The sequence below is a fragment of the Giraffa tippelskirchi genome, chromosome 2 (assembly GCF_054371585.1).
Source record: "Giraffa tippelskirchi isolate mGirTip1 chromosome 2, T2T-mGirTip1v1.2.pri, whole genome shotgun sequence".
Lineage (NCBI taxonomy): Eukaryota > Metazoa > Chordata > Mammalia > Artiodactyla > Giraffidae > Giraffa > Giraffa tippelskirchi.
The window spans coordinates 95615146-95629013 of NC_137276.1; the positions used below are offsets into that span (position 1 = coordinate 95615146).

The window sequence follows — 13868 nt, forward strand, 5'->3', positions numbered from 1 at the left end:
TTATTCTCCAAATATAAAGAATAACAAGGTCAAAATTCCATGTAACATGATACAGCTACCATAACTACCATCAATTATGCGTTAACCTCTTTCTCAGACAAGGGGATAATATCCTTGAGTGGTGTTTGTTCTTCTCCTTGATATCCTGTAAATCAAACATTATAATTAAAATTAACAGCAGTTATATATTGTTTAGGATGTAAGTAATGATATAATACTTAGAAGGAAATGGCAACCCACTCCAGTGTTCTTGCTTGGAGAATCCCAGGGATGGTGGAGCCTGGTGGGCTGCCGTCTATGGGGTCGCACAGAGTCGGATACGACTGAAGCCACTTAGCAGCTTAGCAGCAATGATATAATAAGTTAATGTGTCTTATGTTACATGATAAGGGCATAAAAGTGGAAAGAAAATGAAGGCATTTGTGATATATATGTGTATACATGCATGCGCACACATATTCGTAAGAATAAGAAAATATTCATGACAGTCCTCTTTACTGTATTTGATCATGTGGTTATATCTAGCATTTATCATTACCATCTTCTAACTCATCCTGTATTCCCTTTGTCTTTAGGAAGCACCTCAATTGATTGTGTTTTTTTTCTCATGGGATGACCTAAACCCTCATTGTTGAAGAGTGTGGGGCATTAGTAATTCTATCTGGGTTAACTTGTAATTTCCCATTGATCTTAATCACATGACATGGTAATTCTAAGGGATCACCTGTATTCTAGACATATACTCTTCCTAATTTCCCCTTTGTAGTTAGGATCAGTCACTGTAGCCAGCACCATAATGACCTTCTTTGTCTTTTTTCCAGAAGCATGAGGAGCCCAGAATGGCTGGGCAGGGGTCTACTTTCCAGTTGAATGGAATAATTGGTGTATCTCCCAGTGGAGTCATTCTTTCTGTAATTAAGCCCTCTGTGCCAACAGAGCATAAGGTCTCAAGAACAGGAAGTAAAAATCTTGGTAGTGGGGCACTAAGGGCTTCCTTGGTGAATGAGTGGTAAAGAATCCGCCTGCCAGTGAAGGAGATGCAGGAGACTTGGGTCAGGAAGATCCCGTGGAGGAGGGCATGGCAACCTACCCCAGTATTCTTGCCTGGAAATCCTCAGAGAAGACACTGGCGGGCTACAGTTCCTGGGATCAGACAGAGTTGGACACGACTTAGTGACTGAACAACAGGGGGTAATAGTGGTACAACCATTCATTTCCACACTTTGATGGACCTGTGAATCCTGGCTGTTGGGGAAACAGCATCATGTATTGGATATGCTGATTCAAAGGATATGCTGCCTTCTACAGAAACTTGCCCCTGCCCTGCAAGGCATTGACACCTAGCCAGCACTGTAACTGTCTTCAAAAGTGCATTCCACTGTTTTTATCAAGGCAGTTACTTCAAGATAGTAAGACCAGGGCATTCCATGAACATGAGCCCATAGACGTACTTTATTTGCTGTAAAATGAGTTCCTTGATCAGAAGCAATGCTGTGTGGAATGTCTTGATGGTAGATAAGGTGTTTTATAAGTCATAGATGATACTTTTGGTGGAAATGTTGCTTGTATGCAATTACATATCCAGAGTGTTTGTTCCAGTAAGAACTGGACACTGCACTTTCCAAGAGGGAAGCAGTCCCATGTAATTAAACTTCCATTCCATAACTGGCCCACCACCCCCAGGAAATGGTGTGTATCAGGCACTCAGTGTCAGTCTCTGCTGCTGGCACATTGGGCACTCAGCAGAGGCTATAGCATATGGGCTTTGGTGAGTGGATGTCCCTGTTCCTGAGCCCATGCAGAACCTCTATCCCTGCAGTGTTTCCCATTGAATGATGACAGGATTGGCTGAGGAAAGAGGCTGAAGGGTATCCATGGAACAGGTCATCCAATCCACATAATTTTAAAAGTCTTCCAAGGTTAAACTTTTGTAAGCATACAGTGGGACACAAGTTATCTTTTATTTTTTTGCCCATTCAGAGAGGTCTTTCACATACCTCTTCCTTAAATTTTGTAATTTTCTAATTATGTTTCTTCTAAATCCCTGACCATCATCCAAATGTTGGTCACAGCTAGTGAATTGGAATGTAATTGCACACATGCCCATTTCTCCTTCAAAGCAAAATGAACAGCCAGGTACACTTCTCAAAGTTCTGCACACTGGGAGTGTTTCCCTTCACTGCTGTCCCTTAGATATATTCCTGAAGGGGCTGTAGTACCACAGTTGTATGCTGCCTACATATTGTAATCCAGTCACCTGTAAACCATGATTAAGTCTTCTCTTTCTGTATCTACTGGTCACAAAGAACTCCCCATGAGGCCATGGTGTAGGCTAGGAGAAAAAAGATAGTGTAACAGGAGTGGGAAATCATGGACATTTGGGCTACTCCTTCATGTAACGTGAGCCTTCAGGGCCAGATTGGGCACAGTCTCATATATAACTGCTTTCACTTGATCATGAAGTGCCGCTGTGCTTGGCCATTTTTATGTGTGCTGGGTTAGATAAAACCTGGTTCTTGACAGGCAGCTCAGATTGCATGGTTACATTCACTCTCTACTAAAACCTAGAAGCAAACTCGAAGAGCTATTTCTCAAAAAGAGAGTAGTTATCAGCAGGGGATAGTAGATTTTTTGTTTCTCTGCCAAATCCGACGGACTTGTGCTATGATTCAGCTCTAGAAGCCTGCCAAAGGCAGTTCAAGCTCCATGAGGTCTATTGGATCATGTGGCCACAACTTGTGTGGAAGTTTGGGCCTGCTGCAGAGCCTTCTCTTGTTCTGGACTTCATTCAAAACCAGCACCTGAAAAGGTGCTCAGTACATAGGCCATGGTACAAGAGGAATAGGTTGCCTCCAAAATCCAAAGAGGCTCACTAGGTTGTGCCTTATTTTGCTTGTAATGAGGGTCCTGAGCACCAAATTATTTTTTACCTTAACATGCTCCATACTCCTTGAGCTCTAGAAATTTCACTGAGTTTGAAGGCCTCAAATTTTTTGCTGGATTTATTTCCCACTTTCTGAAATACAAATTTAAGTCCAGAGAAGTTTCTGCATGTTACTCACTGGGTTCAGTCAGCATAATGTTAGCACTGTAATCGACCAGCATGATATCTTATTGAAAGGAATGTGGATCAGGATTCCTTCAAATAAACTGTGGCCTGGAGCTGGAGAATTAATATACTCCTGAGTTAGGACAATGGAAGTGTATTGTTGGCATTGCTGACTTAAGCAGATTGCTTATGGCGGTCCTTATTGACACGTATGGAAAATAAAGCATTTGTCCAATCAGTAGTTGCATACCAGATACCAGGAGATAAGTTACTTTATTTACGCAGTGAAACTGCATCTGGTATATACTACCTGGTTAAGGCTATAACAGTCCCCTATCTTTTGCATAGGCCAAATAGGCAAGATGAATGAGGATGTGATGGGAATCACCACCTTGCATCTTTCAAATCCTTAATGATGACACTAATCTGTACAGTTACTCCAGGAATGTATTTACTATTTTCTTAGGTAGAAACAGTTGTAATAACTTCACCTGGCCTTTCTGACCATAGTAGCCCTCACTCCAAAGATCAGGAAACCAACATGGGAATTCTGCCAGCTTCTGTTTCAGTTATATATTCCGGAACTACAGAAATAACCACAAGATGGATCTGGAACCAACTGTGCCCTTTGAAGAAAGATCTGTGCTAAAACTCCCTTGTTAACTTGACCTCCATAAGCCCCCACTTGGTTTGGTGAAGGTCAGTGACATTTTGAGTCAGTTTGCATTAGTGTCATTTTGGAGACAGTGTCCAAAATTCCCTGAAAAGCCTGATTATTTCCTTTCCCCCAGTGTGCAGTTACTGTGGCAAAGGCCACAGTCTCTTTGGGGAAGCCAGGGGAAAGTCAGTTTCAGTCTGGTTGATACTGTAGAGTTCGCAAGCATCATTTGATGTTGATGAAAGTATCAGGGAATTTATCAACTTCTTAGTTTTTGTACGTATACGAGTACATGTTAGAAAAATGAGTCCTGAAGGTTTACTACTTCAGTACAATTCAGTTCAGTGGCTCAGTCATGTCCGACTCTTTGCGACCCCATGAATCGCAGCATGCCAGGCCTCCCTGTCCATCACCAACTCCTGGAGTTTACCCAAACCCATGTCCATCAAGTCGGTGATGCCATCAAACTATCTCATCCTCTGTTGTCCCCTTCTCCTCCTGCCCCCAATCCTTCCCAGCATTAGGGTCTTTTCCCATGAGTCAACTCTTCGCATGAGGTGGCCAAAGTATTGGAGTTTCAGCTTCAACATCAGTCCTTCCAATGAACACCCAGGACTGATCTCCTTTAAGATGGACTGGTTGGATCTCCTTGCAGTCCAAAGGACTCTTAAGAGTCTTCTCCAACACCACAGTCCAAAAGCTTTCTTCACTATCCAACTCTCACATCCATACATGACCACTGGAAAAACAGTAGCCTTGACTAGACGGACCTTTGTTGGCAAAGTAATGTCTCTGCTTTTAAATATGCTGTATAGGTTGGTCATAACCTTCCTTCCAAGGAGTAAGCGTCTTTTAATTTCATGGCTGCAGTCACCATCAGCAGTGATTCTGGAGCCCAAAAAAATAAAGTCTGACACGGTTTCCACTGTTTCCCCATCTATTTGCCATGAAGTGATGGGACTAGATGCCATGATCTTAGTTTTCTGAACCTAGTTCTTCCTCACTTTCTGCTATAAGGGTGGTGTCATCTGCATATCTGAGGTTATTGATATTTCTCCCGGCAATCTTGATTCCAGCTTGTGTTTCTTCCAGCCCAGCGTTTCTCATGATGTACTCTGCATAGAAGTTAAATAAGCAGGGTGACAATATACAGCTTTGATGAGCTCCTTTTCCTATTTGGAACCAGTCTGTTGTTCCATGTCCAGTTCTAACTGTTGCTTCCTGACCTGCATACAGGTTTCTCAAGAGACAGGTCAGATGGTCTGGTATTCCCATCTCTTTCAGAATTTTCCACAGTTTATTGTGATCCACACAGTCAAAGGCTTTGGCATAGTCAATAAAGCAGAAATAGATGTTTTTCTGGAACTCTCTTGCTTTTTCGATGATCCAGCGGATGTTTGCAATTTGATCTCTGGTTCCTCTGCCTTTTCTAAAACCAGCTTGAACATCTGGAAGTTCACGGTTCACGTATTGCTGAAGCCTGGCTTGGAGAATTTTGAGCATTACTTTACTAGTGTATGAGATGAGTGCAGTTGTGTGGTAGTTTGAGCATTCTTTGGCATTGCCTTTCTTTGGGATTGGAATGAAAACTGACCTTTTCCAGTCCTGTGGCCACTGCTGAGTTTTCCAGATTTGCTGGCATACGGTTCACGTATTGCTGAAGCCTGGCTTGGAGAATTTTGAGCATTACTTTACTAGTGTATGAGATGAGTGCAGTTGTGTGGTAGTTTGAGCATTCTTTGGCATTGCCTTTCTTTGGGATTGGAATGAAAACTGACCTTTTCCAGTCCTGTGGCCACTGCTGAGTTTTCCAGATTTGCTGGCATATCGAGTGCAGCACTTTCACAGCATCATCTTTGATGATTTGAAATAGCTCAACTGGAATTCCATCACCTCCACTAGCTGTGTAGTAATGCTTTCTTTTTTTTTTTTTGTAGTAATGCTTTCTAAGGCCCACTTGACTTCACATTCCAGGATGTCTGGCTCTAGATGAGTCATCACACCATTGTGATTATCTGGGTCGTGAAGATCTTTTTTGTACAGTTCTTCTGTGTATTCTTGTCCCTCTTCTTAATATCTTCTACTTCTGTTAGGTCCGTACCATTTCTGTCCTTTATCGAGCCCATCTTTGCATGAAATATTCCCTTGGTATCTCTAATTTTCTTGTAGAGATCTCTAGTCTTTCCCATTTAGGTGTTTATTAATGCTGTGGTATAAATTTAGACCACTAGCTGTATGTGATTGTAATTATTACAGTATGGAAGCTGTAAGTATTAGCAGGGTGGTTTCATCTCAGTTAAGTTCAGTCTGTCAATCGTGTCCAACTCTTTGCAACCCCATTAACCACAGCACGCCAGGCCTCCCCTGTCCATCACCAACTCCCAAAGTTTACTCAAACTCATGTCCATTGAGTCAGTGATGCCATCCCACCATCTCATCCTCTGTTGTCCCCTTCTCCTCCTGCCCTCAATCTTTCCCAGCATCAGGGTCTTTTCAAATGAATCAGCTCTTTGCATCAGGTGGCCAAAGTATTGGAATTTCAGCTTCAGCATCAATCCTTCTAATGAACACTCAAGACTGATTTCCTTTAGGATGGACTGGTTGGATCTCCTTGCGGTCCAAGTTTCTTCTAGCTGATGTAAACTGAAAGTAGTATATTCAACTCACGTAACTGACATTTTATGTAGTATTAAATATTCTCTCTCAGACTATGTTTTTTGATACTACATTGTGTTTTCCTTGTGGAAACGACTCCCCTCCCTTTTAACCTTTTCTAACTTCTCTCACTTGAATACCGTTTGTTTCCCCACTCCTAACCTTTTGTTCGGGCTTCCCTGCTGGCTCAGAGGTAAAGAATCCACCTTTCAGTGCAGGAAATACGGGTTCAATCCCTGGGTGCAGAAGATCCCCTGGAGAAGGAAATGGCAACCCATTCCAGTATTGTTGCCTGGGAAACCCCATGGACAGAGGAGTCTGGCACGGAGTCCATGGGGTTACTAAAGAGTTGAACATGATGTAGCGACTAAACAACCATTATTCCCTTTTTAAAATCCCTGCAGTAATTTTCATTGCATGAATAATAAAATTCAACTTTTAACAAAGTCAAGTAAGACCCCACCATCCCCTGCACCTTGATAAAGTCCCTACTTCTTTCGACTCATTCATATGATCAGACTACACTGGGCATTTTCTTGTTTCTCTGAGAACCCCAGTTTGACTTTTACAACAGCAAAAATATGACATACGTCGGATCACATTATTCTTACTCTTTCTTGACTAATGAACAGTTAGGGGAAGATTGTACCTTTTACATGGGAATTCTTGTTATCACTGTAAACTTAGTGTGACAAGGTGTTGAAACACTTATTGGCCGTGTGGGTATTCAGAACACTCTTCCAGGAAATGGATATCAACATAATTATGGATAGGCCCTAAAAATTTGCAACTATACAAATATGGAAGAAATTCAAAATTGAGATACTTCAAAAAGTTCTTATTTGCATAGTCCATTTTTCAGCTAGTTCCCTTTTCACAAGTGTTTGTACAGCTCCTGAAATTGTTGAGAAATGGGCTGTCTGTGGTTTTGACAGATGGCTAACTTGGCAAGCTTCAGCCATCTTGATTTAATCTTCCAACTACATAGAACCTTTCCAGTTTCCTGTGAGCAAGTCCTCAGCCTGTCTGTAGAAACTGCATGCTGAATTCATGTCCCTATAGAGTCTTAGTGGCTTCTTTGTATAGAAGCAAAATTCAGAAATGAAAACATGGTGTAAAATTAATCTGTTCATGGAAATGGAAACCATAGTGTTCATGTTTGTTGCATACATATTCTATATGCAGTCTACATGTTGATGTATGTATTTAATATCTATTAATTGTTTCCAGTTTTAATGACATAATAATAAAATGAAATATTCCTTTCTATGTTTTATGGCTGGCCAAGGCTAGATCTTAGAGAATTTGACTAATATGACCTGGACAGTCCTTAAGTTAGTAAAAATAAGTTTGAATTATAAACACATGATTTTGATTCAGTTGGCCATTGTTGATTCCCCTTGTACTTCTTGCGTAAGTTTTTTTTTTATTTGTGTAAGTTTTGATAGAGGCTTCCCTGGTACCTCGGCTGGCAAAGAATCCACCTGCAATGCAGGAGATTCAACCCAGTTCGATTCCTCGGTCGGAATAGGCTACCCACTCCAGTATTGTTGGGCTTCCCTTGTGGCTCAGCCAGTAAAGAATCAGCCTGCAATGCGGGAGACCTGGGTTCGATCCCTGGGAAGATCCTGTGGAGAAGGCAAAGGCTATCTACTCCAGTTTTCAGGCCTGGAGAATTACAGGACTGTATAATCCATCAGGTCGCAAAAAGAGTTAAACACGTCTGAGCAACTTTCATTTTCGAGTTTTGATAGCTAGAGTTTACCTCATTATGCTGCTACTGCTAAGTCACTTCAGTCGTGTCCGACTCTGTGCGACCCCATAGACAGCAGCCCACCAGGCTCCACCGTCCCTGGGATTCTCCAGGCAAGAACACTGGAGTGGGTTGCCATTTCCTTCTCCAATGCATGAAAGTGAAAAGTGAAAGTGAAGTTGCTCAGTCGTGTCCGACTCTTAGCCACCCCATGGACTATAGCCTATGAGGCTCCTCTGTCCATGGGATTTTCCAGGCAAGAGTACTGGAGTGGGGTGCCATTGCCTTCTCCGTACCTCATTATAAAAACCAGTAATTTAGACTTGAACAACAGCTGTTGTTGTCTGTATTTGTATTTATTTTATTGTACAGTCATTTACGTTATACCCTTAGTGGAAAGAGAATATACTGAGAAAATGTGAAACAAGAGTGATGACAAAGATAGTAATGTCAATCCCAGGGTTACTTGAAAATACAGATTTTCGTTTCCGTACTGTAGAGTTGCCCAGTTAGAGTGTAGTTCAGATTTATTGTGTTTCAAATTCTATTTGAACTCAGTTAGTTACAGAGTTCTGAGTAAAGTTTCATACTTATCTTCTTACCTGCAATCTAGGTCTCTACTTTTCTCTAATTTATAAGGTTTTATTTAAGAAAAGGATTTGTGAACATTTGAAAAATGTGTTCACAATAAATTTATTTCCTTGTATGTAATATATTTGTCATAAAGCGAGTACTATTTTTACTTTAGCTGATTACCCGGCCTGTATGTTGCCGGAAGGAGAGTTGATAGGGAAATGGTTATTGATTAATAGTACCACTTGACATTATTTTTAACAGAAATGAATTTTGGTGGTGTGGAAATTTATTTTTCAGGTTGAAGCACTCAATAAACTAAAAACTTTAAATAGTTTAATCAAACTGAATGCAATGAAGCTAAATAGAGCCAAAGGGAAAGAAGCGATGCACACTTGTTTAAAACAGAATGCTTACCGTGAAGCCCTCTCTGACCTGCAGTCACCTCTGAACCCATGTGTTATCCTCTCAGAACTCTAGTAAGTGACCTTCTGTACTGTGCTTGGTGAACTTCCCTTTAAATAGCATTGCAGGAGGGATTTCCGAGTGACTGCCTTATGGGAGCAGTGAAGACTGCTGTTGGTGATTGGAATATAATTAAAGAAGAAAAATCTTAAAGTTCTCAAAAGTTATTCTTATGTTAATAGGATTCTTATGTTAATAGGGGTCTAATACCTTCTAGCTAAATTTACCAGTGGGCTTAGTGGAAGTTAATTTCCTTTCAATTGTATGTAATTAAATTTGTTTTCTATATTACTGGTTTCTTAGAGTTGAAAGTCTTATGTAAGCAAAATGTTGGCAGCCATCATAGAATATTTACTAAATAAACTTATCTTCAAAATGAAATTTTTGAATGAACTTAGAAAATGATTTCTTATTTTTACTTTCCCTGCAAAAGTAACAATGGGAAAGTAATAATTATGTTCAGTATATCAGGATTCAAAGTTGATCCTTCTTTATGAAATCACGAATGAACTCACAATCCAGTGTTACATTCTGATTGTTATTGTCCATGTATGATAACAAAAGTTAAGAATAAGGAAAGAAAAGGAGGAGCTCTAAATATAGCAGTGAGAAGTGCAAATCTGGATTTTCAGTTCAGCTCATTTGTCATCACTGCATGCTGACCAAGGCTAGTGTCACAGTTGCTTTTCTGCCAAGAGGAAATGTTCTAGTTCTGACTTCTGTAGACCTGAATGGAACAGGTGAGGGGTTTTCCCAGGCCTAGTATGCCATGGCAGCATTCCAATCTTGCCATATGTTTTAACTGAAGTGGGCTAATTTTTCCCTTTCTTCCTTTCAGTGTTGAGAAGTGTAAATACATGGATTCCAAAATGAAGCCTTTGTGGCTTGTGTACAACAACAAGGTGTTTGGTGAGGATTCAGTTGGCGTGATTTTTAAAAATGGTGATGGTATGTACTGAGTTTTTTACAGTGCCAAATTCCTTAGTATTTTTCATTTGTTGTCTGTCTGCTTTCTCTGAAAGGTGATGTGAAAATGTAGAACAAACAGATGGCAGCCAGTAGATAGCTGTTAATGGTCATTAAGTTGAATTTGACTTGTCATAAACCCCCTGTTTTTCTCCTTTTGGAAGGTGATTTGTATAGCTTACTTACATGCATTGTGTGTGTGTGTTCTAATAAACCTTCCCTTTTCCCTACAAAATACAATGCTGTGTATTCCTTTGGTTAAAAGCTTATAAAGTATAAGAGAATATTTTCAATATGTTCATAACATTGTTTCAATGATAGCAATTTTGATATTGCTGCCATAGTTTTGTATTTTAATTAAAACATTTTACCCATATTTTATAAAAGAAATGCCTCTGAAGTAATCACACCAACCAGAAGGTAGTAATGATTGCTACCATTCATTAGTTTTGTGATTGCAGGCAAATCATGTAAAATTCATTGAGCTTCAGGTTCTTCCTGTCCATGAAGATTATATCTTCTCTGTGTTGGGCCTGTTAAATGGAATTAATTGAACCTAAGTGTATGTGCTTACAACTATTTTTAAAAGAAATTTTAAATTCTGGGGAAAAAATTAACAGAGCAGTTATTTGTCAGTGTTTTTTCCCAGCCAGTTAATTCTGGCTGAATTAGTTAATCTTAAGTTAATGTTATTAAGCATAAAGTATAAAGCACTTATATAAGGGCTTTTCCCCCTTAGATTTACGGCAGGATATGTTGACACTCCAGATGCTACGCTTGATGGATCTACTCTGGAAAGAAGCTGGTCTAGACCTTCGGTAAGATTTCTAGTGAATTTCTTTTTATCTCATGTTGTATTCCTTCCACGACAGAGTTTTAAAAACTTCTGTTGATTTCTTCCTGATATTATTATTGGTTGTTGTTCATAATCATATCCATATAATACTTTATAGTTTACAACAATCTCTCAATACATTATCTTACTGAAACCTCATCAAGTGTAAAATTACGCTTGTGACAGCAAGAGTCACATCCCAATCTGTGGTTTTGGAGATGATCTCAGGAAAGATGCACTGGTGGTCACGAGAGTGATGAGCCAGAGAAGGGCCTGCGCCTCTTCTTTTTCACTCTAGTAACTCTGATTCTTCTAACCTTCCTGAAAGGGAAGTCTTTAGGTGGACTTTCAGGGTTTTTTGCTTGCCACCATTGTTAGGGGTAGACAGTGAGCAGAACAGGTTTATGGTGACAAAAAAAAAGGAAACATAATGGATTTTTAAAGTTTAATTATTATAAATCTTTTAAGATAAAGAGCAGATAATTGCAAACACTGTTGACATACTTAATTATATAAAAATATAAGGTTCAAGTGTCAACAAACCAAAGTCAAGCCTCACCTCAGGTGTTATATTCATAATGAACAGGACAGGGGGGATAATAATTCTAAATATTAAAAGAGTTCATAGAAATAAATATATAGGGAGAAGATGTGACAAGGCCGTTCAAGTTATAAAATAAATAAGCTAATAATTATGCAAATACCATTAGTTCTAAGGTTGAAGTTCAAATTAAAAGAACAGTTAGATACCATTGATTTCTTACCAAAAATTTTGTTAAATGAAATACAGTCTGGAGCACTGTTGCAGTAACAGAAACACACATATTGTCATATACCACTGTAAATTAATATAAACTTCTCTTTATTGTTTATTTATACTCCATATCCAATATTTCCATACTTTAATTTAAAATTAAAAATGAGAAAAGAGATTTATGCACAAAGGTACTCATTGTTGCTTTATTTACAGCAAAAAAAAAAAATTGGGCCACCCTTTTCAATGTTTGCTCAATAGTATAATGGTTTAAAAAAGGATAAGCTTTCACATACGACAAAACATCTCAGGTATTTAAAAGTATTGTTTATAGAGAATTGCTGTCAGTTTGGACAAAGTACTATCTTCAAACATCAAATGAAACAAGTGAGATGCAAAAAATATTTTAATAGAATGATTTCAACCATTTAAAAAACTTCCTGAAAAATGACACACATTTTAAAATGTTTACAGAAACTAAAATGGTATAATAGACATTGCTTACGGGTGGTAGCATTAAAGATGATACAATCCCCTCTGCCCTTGGTACACCTGGTTCTCTAGTTTTCTGCAGTATACTCCTTTTAAGGAGAGAAAAACATTAAACGTATTTCATGATATAATATAGGGCCATACAGTTAAAATATTTTTTCCATGCTAGTTACTAATAACTTCATCCTTTACTTAATTCTTTGTTTTTTAAACTGTGAAATATTTTAAACATGAAATATAGATGATAATTTGACAATATTTTTGTGCTCTTAAACCCAGATTTGAGTAGATATTTAATAGTTTAATGACAGATGTTAACATGTTTTCATATTTACCTTTTTAAAAGAGGAATTAAATATGCAGGTAAAATTGATGCATCCTTATTCAGATATGACCTAAATCAAATCCCTTATGATTATACAGTGGAAGTGACAAATAGATTTAAGGGACTAGATCTGATAGACAGAGTGCCTGATGAACTATGGACAGAGGTTGGTGACATTGTACAGGAGACAGGGATCAAGACCATCCCCATGGAAAAGAAATGCAAAAAAGCAAAATGGCTGTCTGAGGAGGCCTTACAAATAGCTCGGAAAAGAAGAGAAGTGAAAAGCAAAGGAGAAAAGGAAAGATATTCCCATCTGAAGGGAGAGTTCCAAAGAATAGCAAGGAGAGATAAGAAAGCCTTCCTCAGTGATCAATGCAAAGAAATAGAGGAAAACAACAGATTGGGAAAGACTAGAGATCTCTTCAAGAAAATTAGAGATACCAAGGGAACATTTCATGCAAAGATAGGCTCGATAAAGGACAGAAATGGTATGGATGTAACAGAAGCAGGATATTAAGAAGAGGTGGCAAGAATACACGGAAGAGCTGTACAAAAAAGATCTTCACGACCCAGATAATCGCGATGGTGTGATCACTCACCTAGAGCCAGACATCCTGGAATGTGAAGTCAAGTGGGCCTTAGAAAGCATCACTATGAACAAAGCTAGTGGAGGTGATGGAGTTCCAGTTGAGCTATTTCAAATCCTCAAAGGTGATGCTGTGAAGGTGCTGCACTCGATATGCCAGCAAATCCGGAAAACTCAGCAGTGGCCACAGGACTGGAAAAGATCAGTTTTTGTTCCAATCTCAAAGAAAGGCAATGCCAAAGAATGCTCAAACTACCACATAACTGCACTCATCTCACACGCTAGTAGAGTAATGCTCAAAATTCTCCAAGCCAGGCTTCAGCAATACGTGAACGGTGAATTTCCAGATGTTCAAGCTGGTTTTAAAAAGGCAGAGGAACCAGAGATCAAATTGCCAACATCCGCTGGATCATCGAAAAAGCAAGAGAGTTCCAGAAAAACATCTATTTCTGCTTTATTGACTATGCCAAAGCTTTTGACTGTGTGGATCACAATAAACTGTGGAAAATTCTGAAAGAGATGGGAATACCAGACCATCTGATCTGTCTCTTGAGAAACCTGTATGCAGGTCAGGAAGCAACAGTTAGAACTGGACATGGAACAACAGACTAGTTCCAAATAGGAAAAGGAGTACGTCAAGGCTGTATATTGTCATCCTGCTTATTTAACTTCTATGCAGAGTACATCGTGAGAAACGCTGGGCTGGAAGAAACACAAGCTGGAATCAAGATTGCCGGGAGAAATATCAATAACC

At 39.2% G+C, this 13868-nt stretch overlaps 1 protein-coding gene across 10 annotated transcripts in view; it reads left to right on the forward strand.

The window, feature by feature from the left end:
• The window catches only part of PIK3CB (phosphatidylinositol-4,5-bisphosphate 3-kinase catalytic subunit beta), a 188702-nt gene that overhangs the window by 155250 nt on the left and 19584 nt on the right, over positions 1-13868 (forward strand). For all 10 annotated transcript variants that reach the window (XM_081574025.1, XM_081574028.1, XM_081574029.1 and 7 more), the window contains 3 exons: positions 8989-9167; positions 9992-10101; positions 10859-10937. In XM_081574025.1, the coding sequence (XP_081430151.1) occupies positions 8989-9167; positions 9992-10101; positions 10859-10937 (368 nt within the window). The remainder of the gene's footprint in view (positions 1-8988; positions 9168-9991; positions 10102-10858; positions 10938-13868) is intronic.